The 11,698-nt window shown below is 50.2% G+C and overlaps 1 protein-coding gene across 1 annotated transcript; it reads right to left on the bottom strand.

Moving 5' to 3' along the window:
* Positions 1 to 4,826: 4,826 nt before the first annotated feature.
* Positions 4,827 to 5,156, bottom strand: HRCT1 (histidine rich carboxyl terminus 1). Its single transcript, XM_047100408.1, has one exon. It carries the CDS (start codon positions 5,154 to 5,156, stop codon positions 4,827 to 4,829), a length of 330 nt encoding a protein of 109 aa, XP_046956364.1.
* Positions 5,157 to 11,698: the final 6,542 nt, after the last annotated feature.

Here is an 11,698-nt window from a genome sequence, read left to right as displayed (position 1 = left end):
GCCCCACGTGGCAGATGACCGGCTGAGCCCTAGCTCCCCATTCAAAACAGGGTGCCCTTGGTGGTGGCAGGCACTCTGCCCTTCCAGCCGCTCTCCTTGTGGTCTCCTAAGCGGAGGCTGGTCTGAGGCCCTGGGTCACGGCCCTTCTGGGCCATGGGGCACCCCGCATGGTGCTACTCAGACCTCGGTGGGTCTTTGTTATTGTTTTCTAAGCCTCTGGTCTGGATTCCAAGAACTGTGGTCAACTCCGCTGGCGACTTCTGGAAGAAGAGCTGTCCTGAAAGATGTGAGCACAAGACTTCCTGGACTTGGAGGGGCTGGAAAGAAGGAACAGAAGACTTTGCTCAGAGGGAAGATTGCCAACCCTGCCCCCTGGTGACGCCTACAGATTTCAAGACTTTGTCTTCTCAGACAAAAGACAAGATACTCCGCCTCCTGGGGACCCCGGATGAGCCTGGGCTCCGCCCCTAGAGGAACCTTGGGCCAGTCCTTGAATCAGCCTATCCGATGCCTCCTGAGCTCCTGGACCTGAGCAGGGGCAGGAACGCAGGTGGGGAGAAAGGCTCTGTGCCAGGTCGGGGCGGAGGCACTGCCAGGTCACCACAAGGGCCATGGGGCCTTTGGCAGGGGGCTGTGGTCCCTTTCACTTGGCATCCTTTCCTGCATGGGGTGGGAGAGCGCTATCTAGATAGGGCAGGATCCAAACCCCTTCAGTGATTCACTATGGGGCTCCTTCACCCTGTGGTTCCTGTTCCAGGAGAAGCCGTCTCCTGCATGGCCTCCCCGCTCCCCAGCCCTCCTTGCTGCCTGCTCACACTCGGATGCTGTGAAAACTTACCCAGGGCTTCTCCAAGCGACAGAGCCGGCAGTGGTGCCATGGCCTCCTGACCTGGGGGCCACCCCAGGGGCCAGGCCACGGCACACTCATCCCTGGGCGCTGCAGCCTTGGTCCTGCTTGGGACAAGGCTCCGAGATGTCTGAGCAGCTCTGAGAACTTCCTGGATTCCTTCCTCCAATTGTGAGTGTGGGCCCAGGACCTGCACAGCTGCCTGCCCCCTCTGTGACTGCACTTACCCCACCCCCCCACACACCCACACCATTGCAGCCCGGCAAGGCAGGCTCTCCACTTAGCCCATCCGGGTGAGGGGCCAGCCGGGCCAGGCCACCCAGGAAGTCTGCCAGAAGGGCTGCCTCCTGACCGCCACCCGGTCCCAGCTCTTCCACAGCTAACCGCCTGAGACGACCCCACTTCCAGAAAGGAGGCTGGATTGCCGGTCCCACTTGACCCAAACTCTGAGAAACAGAGCAGTGAGGAACAATGCTTCCAGGTACCAGGCACAGGGTTTCTTGAGAGTTCTCCAAGGCCCCAGTGAATTTTCTTTAGTACCAGTTTTAGGAAGTTGCTAAGTGCAGGATGAGAGAGCAACTATTTGAACTAAATGAGGCCTGTCATATTCTCACTCTTCCCTTTTCCAGGATGAGCTCCGGGCTCTTCCTCTGCATGAACGGCATTGGGCAAGCCGGGCCCATGGCAAACCTGGACACCTCGGATTATTTGTGTTAAGTAGGGCAGCCAGAGCAGAAAGGAAACATGATGTGCCAGTCTGGGGCGCATGGTTTCAAACTGAATCACCAAAATCAACTCGCCAGTTCAGGAGACAGAGGGCACCAGAGGAATCCGGTTTCAAACTGAATTATTTGTTTCTTTGAATTCTCGTTTGCCTGGTCTTTGTGGACGCATGTAGTTGGAGGCCACCCGTTGTAGATGTGTGTCTTTCAGCATTTTAAAACTGGAACAAAGGACAATTGCTCAGCCCTCTTGTCTTCTGCCTTGGATGGGTTTCCTTATCTGTTTCTGAGATTGGGGCCCCTTCTCTGATTCGCCAGTAAACTAGGCCTTCTGATCCATTCTGACAACAGACATTCAATAGTTGAACACAGGCTGTGTGGCACAATGAGAGGGCCCCAGGGATATTGTGAGGACAGGTCCAGTCTGCTACGAAGGCTCCTCAGGGTTGCATATGATGTCACACCCGCAGTCTGCAACATGGAATGACCAACACGGCATCTCAAGCCCAGGGCACAAGGAGCCATCCTTGATGAAGATGGACAGGGTGCAGATACTTTCACCACAATGCCCACTCAGTTCAGGGTCCTTGCCTTCAACTATCCCCCAACAGCCCTGTCCCGTGATTTAAGCGGCAGCGGCATTCTCAGGCGAGTTGGAAAGATCAAGACAGCCATACATGTTTACTACTGCTCAGAGACGTTTGTGCTAAGGGCTTTTTTCTGGGTATCTTCTCCTCTTCTTGTGACTATTGTAATCCTGTGATATACAGCCCCTGACCATGGACCCCAGACGCCATGGGACTTCCCAAGATAACTACCATTTAGATACATATGTGTCACCCACAGCCACCATCATCAACTGATCAGAAAAAGACACATCCCTTACTTTCCCTTACATTAGAAGGGCAAAGATGATGGCAGACATCCTAAAGCAGAGAGAATAGAGCTCTCCCAGAGACTCCAGGCCACATTTAGGAAAGGCAGGCCATCCGAGACTGACACAGGGCTACATAAAGAGATGAGGGAGGGAGAGGGGACGTCCAAGCCAGCAGGCCCACCCACGTCCATCTGTTAAATGTTTCCCACTTTTCAGGCCCCCAACACTGGGGATGGAGGGGGAGCACAAGCCCCCTCAGCAAGGGCCCCAGGAGCTCAGAGGCCTAATCCCCTCAGGGTCCTACCATACTTGGTGTCCCTCAAGCCCCAAACTTCTGGCAGCGGTTATTCTGATCATATTTACTTTTCCAGAGAGCATGACGTTCTGAGAATTTTTCCTGAGCATCTGTTGTGTGGGCTGGTTCTGCACTGGGGGCAGGGAGCCCTCAAAGTTTCTTAGATGCATGAGGGCAGGGGCCTTGAATCCTGCCATAAATCTCTGGGGGAAGAGACAGATGTATTCAGTGTTCCACCAGAAATATAAAAATAAATATGAATAACAAATTGGAAACCCATAGGAATGAGCAACAAATTCTTCTTGGGCAAAGACACAGAGAGGGGAAAGTACGAGGTGTTTTCTGGGGCCAATGACCAGAGCAGTGTGGATAGGACAAAAGGAGCAAGGGACAGGGACCAGATCAGGGGCCTTTAATAACCAACCAGGAGGCAGGGACTTCACCCCTAGGGCTATAAGGAGTTTCCGCAGATCCTGCAGGCCACGGTGCAGAGATGCTTCAAAAAGGGGCAGGGCTGGACATGGGCAGGAGTCCAGATTGGGGGGGGGGGGGCAGGGAGGACAAGCTAGGACAGACTCAGGAATGCTGGAGGGGAGGCAGATTTGAAGGACGCTGCAGAGATAAAATCAGCAGTACGTGGTGACCCGTGACCTACTTTCCCAGCCCAGAAACCTAGCACGGCTGTCAGTGTGGATTTGCCTCCCTCTCCCCCTTACACTTCCAACCCTCACAGAGAATCCACCAGGAACTAGAAAAGAAACAGGATGTTCTGTTCCAATGAGTCACCAGGCCCCTGACTTTCTGGCCCGTTCTCGAGCCCCTCCCCACCACCTCTCCTGGCCCCTAAGGCTCTCCTCTCTCTGCTTCCCACCCAAGCCCAGGCTGAAGGCCTCAGGACAAGATTTCCTTCCTCCCTGTGGAATTGTGCCAGCTATTCATGGGGTATTTAGAACATGCCTCCAGGCTTTGGCAAGAAGAGGTCTCTGCTATCGATCCATTTTACGGAAGAGGAAACTGAGATCCTGGGGAGACAAGCACTCTCCCAAGGCCACCCAGCACCACCTCCTCCAGTTTAAAGAACCTCCCAGCCCCTCTGCTATACACAGGCACCAGTGGGTCTGGGAGCTGGAGCCTCAAGGCTTGGATAAGAAACCCTGATCAAGTTATCAAGGAAACACTGAATTCAACACAGCTCACAGACTGGGGCTTCTGCAGGTCCCAGGGTTCAGTCTGCCCCGGAGATGCACTGGAAAGAGCACTGGAGAAAGAGCCCTTGGTGACCAGCCTGGGTGGCCTCACCCCTCTTCTCTGAGCCCCTGGACTGTCCCACAGAAGCCCAAAGCCCCCCTGGTACACAGAGAGCCCTCTCTAGGCAGGGCTGCGTGCAAACCCCACGTCCTCCCTCAGAGCTTAGGCCCCAAGCTTTTCTCTCCTACTGCCCTTGGAGCACCACAGGGCCTGCCCAGTTTCCCCCAGGGCACGGCCAGCCCTCAAGCAGCAGGCATAAGCTGCCAGTGCCAGGCACTCACTTCTCATCAGAGAAGGATGTTCCCAGGGCATTGCAGACACATGCCTGGCGGCTCAATCCTTCTCTCCCACTCGAGCTGTACGATCAAGAGCCTCTTCACAAAAGCTTCCTCAGTAGTTTTTATTTTCTTGTATTAAGGCACCAGTGAATTGACCTTGCAGCCTCATACTGTCTTCTCCAAACACAAGGCATTGCTGTCCCCTCCCAGCTACGCCCCTGGCCAGGGCCTGAGTAAATCAGAGGACAGCACTTCAGAGAGCACGGTACATCTTCTGTGCATCCACATGCACTGGTGTCCCCTGGGAGTTACAGTCACAGGCAGGGTCCATCCCCAAAGGACCATCTCTGCTCTCACCTTGTTACCTTCCAGTGTGCGCAGGGCCACCCCTGTGCTCCTCGCTTCTCTCCTTATAGTACCCTGGGGGGGGGGGTAGTATGCAAAAGAAGCCAAGCAGGACCCAGGGCACAGTGCTCAGTGTTTACCACAGAGAGGCGCCCTTCTGCACAGGAGCATGGGGGTCCACGGGAGGGCAGGCAGTGGCTGCCACTCACAGGCGTCAGTGGTGGCCTCGGTGGGCTTGGTGGTGGGCTTGGTGGTAGAGGTGTCGGTGGAGGCGATGGTGGTGGAGGCCCACGTGGTGCGTGTGAGACACGTGGCCAGGATGACGGAAACAGTGAGCGTGTCCCGGGTGGCCCTGGCCCGGGAGGAGCCAAGGCTGGGCCCACCGGACTCGGTTTCTCCTCGCGGCCGGGCGGTTCCTCTCCACGTCATGGTCCCGCTGTCCGTGGTACAGGCAGGTGGCCAGCAGCAGCACCAACAGCAGAAGAGCCACGGCAATGCCTGTGATCAAGCCCGCGAGGGTCGTGCTTCCCAGGAGGCCTAGCATCTGGAAGCTGGACAGTCCTTCCTCTCGGCAGCTCCCTGCTGCTGCCTCCCCTTCGGCGGCCTCTGCTCAGCCCTCACACTCACTGGACTTTGTTGCCTCAGCTCCTGCGGGCTGGAGAGCAGCCAGGGAATGTGGGTGCAGCCTCTTTGGGCTGGAGCTGCCCGCCAAGTAAGAGGCCAGGCGACTGTTAACTCTGGGGAGGTCCATGGGGAGGCTGGGTGGGGACAGAGGAACTGTCAGGAGGGACTGTGGAAGGAAGAACCCTGAGGCTGAAGACAAGAGGTCCCGGCCCCCCCATCCCTGTCACCTGGCCAAACGACCAAACCGGCCCCTTCCCCTCCCTGGCCTCCGCTCCCTCCTCTTTTAGACGGGACAGCATAGCAAGTAAGAACATAGGTTCTGGAACAACACAACGCACTAGTTCTATGACTATACACAAGTTACTTGACCTCTTTGTGCCTCCGTTTCCTCATCTGTAAAATGGCTAATAAGAGTAACTTTCTGGGGCACCTGAGCGGCTCGGTCGGTTGAGGCTCTTGCCTTTGGCCCAGGTCATGATCCCAGGGTCATGGGATTGAGCCCCGAGTCAGGCTCTGTGCTGAGTGTGGAGTCTGCTTGAGATTCTCTCTCCCTCTGCCCCTCTCTCCTGCTTATGTTCTCTCGCACTCTCTATCTCTCTCTCTCAAATTAAAAAAGAAAAAAAAGAAAAAAAGAGTACCTTCCCCCATACATATGGTTTTCTAAGGATTTGAGCAGTTAAGATTATAAAGCACTTAAACCAGTCCCTGACACATGTTTGCCATCAATATTGCAGCGGAGTTTGGGCTGGGGAGACCTCGGGATTTGAGCGCCTCTGGCTGTCTGTCCTGCTGCCGGAGTCCTCCAGGACAGGGGCGGGCCCTGTGCAATGAATTGTCCTGTACTTCCAGAGCTCAGTGAGGCACTGCGGGCAGATTCATCATTGAGACAGCCAGACGCCGTCTCTAGGTCCTCGGTGCCCAGTCTGGGAGTTACCCGTGCTGCAGGAGGCAGGGAGGGGGCTACTGAGCTCAGAGAGGCCAGGCGCCATCCCAGCCTCCTGGTTCCCCATTCAACAGTCTTGACTGGCCATAAATGGCAGGCTTCTGGCTCCGTCCCATGCCTTCTGAGCAGCAGAAGTGACATACCATTCCTTACTGGTGGAGAATTTACAGAGCAGGCCGGACCTGAACAGCCGCAGACTCCCCTACCCCTCCTGGTCCCAAATCCCCTCTGTTCATCCTAAACAAGTACTGTCCATTTGGCTCACGTGCCTCAGGGCTGGGCACCCGCTATCTCCCTGGGGAGCCCTTTCTGCTGTGGGTTTGTCAAGCTGTCCTCAAAGCTCCTTTTCACATGCGGCTCTCTGTCTCACTCTATGAGACCACAGATGTCCAGGGACCCTCCACAGTGAGCGCCCCCACAGTTTCTATCCTTCCCTGCTGTGTGCTCATCTCTCTACCACCTGGAGGAGTGTTTTCAGCAGCCAGCCTCTGTGTGACCTCACGCAAGCCCGTCCCCTGACCCAGCCTGGTTCCTCCTCTGGAAAAGTTCCAAGGCAAAAGGTGACCTCTGGGGACTTTTCCTCTCAGACCTCAATGAGATGAGCTCTCTCAGGGAGGCCTCAAACCCTTAGTGAAAACCCTCTCTGGATGAAAACGTCAAACATTCCCTTCAACCAAATTGGGCTCAGGGGGCAGCAGGTCTAATGAGTCCTGGGGCTTTTGCCCTCAGAGTGAAAACCAATTCAACTTTTAATGATGCTGGAGTGAGAGCTCCTTCCTATGGCTTCCAGGGCCCTGGGGGCCCAGCTGCCTTCCCTCGGGGCCTATTAAGGAAGGAAGTCTGCTGGAAGGAGGAGGAGGAAGACAACAGAACTTTCTCCTTCTCGAAGGAGATTCCCACTCCACACCAGCCACGGATGGGGCAGGACCCTGCAAACTGCAGACATGCAGAGCTTCAGTCAGCACAAAGCACTCTTGGAATCACCCAGACCCAGCCCTCACTGAGAGTTAGAGAAATTGAGGCCAGAGAAGGGAAGGGACTTGCTTAAGTTTTCCCAGCTTTGTGGGCTATTCTGTACAGCAGGTAATCAAGACAGCACTATTCCTAAAGTGAGGGGGGCATCCAGAGTGAGAGTCTGAGATCAGCTGGTGATCTTCTACAGAGATAACCGGGAAAGGGCTGTACAGATGTGAATGAATCTGAACTCCCCACCTCTCTATCTCTGTCTCTCTTTCTCTCTCTTCCTCCCTCCCTCCCTCACTCTCTCACACACACACGTGACATTTGTTTTCTTAAGTGCAGGGTCACTTCCCATCTGGACAGAAGATAGGATCCCAGAGTGGGTGTTTGATTAGATGCTTTGAGCCCTCGGGGGAAGGTATAGAGACCACAGTCCTCTGGGACTGCAGAAGTGACTGAGACCTTCTTGGAGTCCCAACTGAACACAAGGGTTTGCAGGGCTGATGACTTTAGAGGAACGTGTGACTGTGTCAGAAAAGCTCTTGTGTAGCACTGTGGTTGTATTTCTCTCATGGGGTTTGGTCTTCTGCACCCCGCACAAGCTACCTTCCTAGCTGAGGGACTGGAGTTTCAGACTATGCAGCTGAAAGATCAGCCTTTTGGAGTTCTTATCATTTAGCTTCATGCCCATTCTTTCCAGAGTGCACAGATTTATGCATTCACTCACATATCTGTGCACCCTTGTAAATTGCTCTGTAGGTAAACTCATGCACCGAGAATTGTGTGTGTACACATACTCAGGCACATATTCATGCACATATGCATGAGTGCATACAAGTTCCATACAAGCTCACAAACTCCTGTGTGTACTAGATACAAGTGGTTCTTGGCTGTCCCGAGAGCAACCATTGTTTTCAGCGCTTGGTAGCACCACCTAGTGGTGAAACTGTAAAAAATCAGTTTTGTATTCTGATCTTTGTTTATAGATCATAATTTGAATCCATTTACTTAACTCCTCTCTGTTCCAGATTCTGGTCTGGAAATTTTAAGGAATTTCCACAAGATATAGTACAAATGAAACCAGATTGATGGAGGCACTAAGGAAGGGAGTCTCTGGGAGGTAATGAAGGGTATGCCCCAGCAGAGCCTCCCCTAAGACCTATGATAGACAGCCAAGACTAGGAATGAAGGTGAGGTGGGCACTGGCAAAAAACAAGTTGAGTGACTTTAGGTATTGCACGGGTGGCTGCTCTCAGAAGAAAGGCCAAGACTCAGCTCATCTTTTGTTCTGCACAAAAAGCAGGGATATTGGCCAGCACGTTCCTAACTTGGCTTGCTCATGCCAGTTAGAGAAGGGAGATGCTCCTCTGCCTAACCGTGGGTGGCCTTAGTAAATATTGAAAAGAAGTTGCCAAGAACAGCAGCAAACCTCTCTCCTCTTCTCAGGAGCTCTCCCTGCCCTAATCATGGCCAAGTAGACCACCCCCAACCCCAATCTAAAAAACTAAATCATAAACAACCAGGCTCTTTTTCCTTCTTTCTCCATTTGCCTTACACCAACATGCTTGAAAATAAGCTACAGAATTTTTATAGAACTATTTCAATTACAATACCAAACAAACATCAGTCTAGGTCCCTCTTTAAAGCAAGCAAATAGGGTCACCTGGGTGGCTCAGTCAGTCAAGCATCCGACTCTTGATTTTGGCTCAGGTCATGATCTCACAGTTTGTGGGGATCAAGCCCTATGTCTCACTAATAGTGCAGAGCCTGCTTGGGATTCTCTCTCTTCCTCTCTCTCTGCCCCTGCCCCACTCACATGTATGCACACTCTCTCTCTCAAAATAAATAAACTTTAAAAATAAATGAATAAATAAAGTGAGCAAATAGAGAAAAATTGCTAGATATATAAAAAAAGATATCAAGTATTGTACCTTATTACCAAGGTTACTAGAATCTAAAAAACGGAGAAATAGTAAAATCCCAAAATGTATATTCTAAATAATATTCAAAAGTCAATCCATACATAAACTTGGGAAAATACTCAAAGCAGGAAATTTACTCTCATATTAAAAATCAAATCAGGAAAGATTGCTTTGAGAACCATCCTCATAAGTCTCGGGGAAAAAAAAGGAATAAAGAGAGAAAGAGAGGGAAGAAATGCCCAGGAAATCAAATAAGCTTATATAGCAGACATTCTAGAAGTAGAGAACAGAGCCCATGGAGAAATGATCATTAAAGAAATAAAGAAGGGCACCTGGGTGGCTCAGTTGGTTAAGCATCCAACTCTTGATTTTGGCTCAGGTCATGTTCTCACAGTTCATGAGTATGAGCCCTGCGTCGAATTCTGTGCTGACAGTGCAGAGCCTTCTTGGGATTCTCTCTCTCTCCCTCTCTCTCCGTCCCTCCCTCCATCCCCTCTCAAGATAAATAAACTTAAAAAAAAAAACTTCCCTGAGCTGAAGAATTCCATCTTTAGATGAAAAGTCACCCTGAGTACTAGGCAGACTATTTGAAGAAGCCAGAGCAAGCCATCTAGGTACACCCAGGTGAAATTTTGACATTAAAAATGTGATGTAAAAAATATATATAAAGGAACTCAAATGTTACAGTCATTATGTAAATAGTCTGGCAGTTTCTTACAAAACTAAACACATGCTACCATAGGATCCAGCAATCACACCTCTTGGTATTAACACAAAGTAATTTAAACTTATGTTCACACAAAACCTGCATACAGATGTTTATAGCAGCTTTATTCTTTTTTTGTGTTTATTTATTTTCGAGAGAGAGCACAAGCAGGTGGAGGGGCAGGGAGAGAGATGGAGACACAGAATCTGAAGGCGGCTGCAGGCTCTGGGACAGCTCAGAGCCCGACACAGGACTCAAACCCACAAACTATAAGATCATGATCTGATCCGAAGTTGGACGCTTGGCTGACTGAGCCACCCAGGCACCCCAGCAACTTTATTCTTAATTGCCAAAACTTAGAAGCAACCAAGATGTCCTTCAGTAGGTGAATGAATAAATAAACTAAGGTACATTGAAACAGTGGACTATTATTCAGCACTAAGAAGAAATAAGCTATCAAGCCATTAAAAGACACGGAGGAAATCTTAAATGCATTTTGGTAAGAGAAAGAAGACAATCTGAAAAGGCTACATACTGTATGATTTCAACTATATGATATTCTGGAAAAGGCCAAACTATGGAGACAAAAGAATCAGTGGCTGCCAGCGGCTAGAGAGGAGAGAGGAATGAATAGGCGGAGCACAGAGGCAACAGTGCCATTGCCAGTGTTTAGGGCAGTGAAACTATTTCGCAGGCACTATCCTGGTGGGTACATGTCATTATACATCAGGCAAGCCCTTACGATGTACAACACCAAGAGTTAACCCTAATGTAGACTATGTACTTCGGGTGACTCTGATATATGGATGCAGGTTCATTGATTATAACAAATGTACCACCATGGTGCCAAATGTTGACAGTGGTGAAGTCTGTGCATATGTGGAGACGGGAAGTATGTGGGAGATTTCTGTACATTCCACTCAGTTTTGCTGTGCACCTAAAACTGCTCTAAAAAAAATAGTCTATTTTAAAAAAGGAAAAGGAGGGGCGCCTGGGTGGCTCAGTTAAGTGTCCGACTTTGCCGCAGGTCATGATCTCATGGTTTGTGAGTTCGAGCCCCACGTTGGGCTCTGTGCTGACAGCTCAGAGCCTGGAGCCTGCTTCCGATTCAGTGTCTCCCTCTCTCTCCCTGCCCCCTCCCTTTCTCACACTCTGGCTCTCTCTCTCTCTCTCTCTCTCTCAAAAATAAATAAACATTAAAAAATTTTTAATAAAAAAAATGATCCTACAAATAACAGGAGCTGTTCAAACTGTCTCAAAGAATAGAGAAAGAAACGTTCCTTTTTTAATCTATAAAATTTACTTTATAAAACTAGCATAATAATCCTGATACCAGGGGCGCCTGGGTGGCTCAGTCAGTTGAACGTCCAACTTCGACTCAGGTCGTGATCTCACAGCTCATGAGTTTGAGCCCCACGTCAGGCTCTGTGCTAACAGCTCAGGGCCTGGAGCCTGCTTCTGCTTCTGTGTCTCCCTCTCTCTCTGCCTCTCCCCCACTCAACACTCTCTCTCTCTCTCTCTCAAAAATAAATAAACATTAAAAAAAATTTTTTTTTAATAATCCTGATACCAACCCTGACAACTATAGCATGAAAACACCATAGACAAATATCAAAACTCTAAAAAATGAATACCATGTTTGTATCCCTAGCAGAATACTGAAAGACTAATACTCCATAAGCAAATACAGTTTATTCTAGGAATGTGAGGGTGGTTTGATATTTTTAGAAATTTATTGTTGTAATTAATTATATAAATAGGTAAAAGGAGTAAAACCATACAATCACCTCAATAGATGGCAGAAAGACATTTGATAAAATTCACTATTCATTCCTGATAAATATACAAATGAACAAAAAAATAGAAGTGTAGTATTAGAAGGATACTCTCTTAATATGATTAAAAAGAAAAATATCTCAAACCAGTAGCCA

Source organism: Lynx rufus, unplaced genomic scaffold, assembly GCF_022079265.1.
Source record: "Lynx rufus isolate CCGP_SWC_20201006 ecotype Redwood Valley unplaced genomic scaffold, mLynRuf1.p SCAF_10, whole genome shotgun sequence".
NCBI lineage: Eukaryota > Metazoa > Chordata > Mammalia > Carnivora > Felidae > Lynx > Lynx rufus.
The sequence above is the reverse complement of the archived record's forward strand: the minus strand, read 5'-3'. Positions and strand labels throughout refer to the sequence as shown.

What these genes read in the sequence shown, in the direction of transcription:
- HRCT1 (XM_047100408.1), bottom strand. Translation starts at nt 5,156, where the DNA reads ATGCTAGGCCTCCTGGGAAGCACGACCCTCGCGGGCTTGATCACAGGC.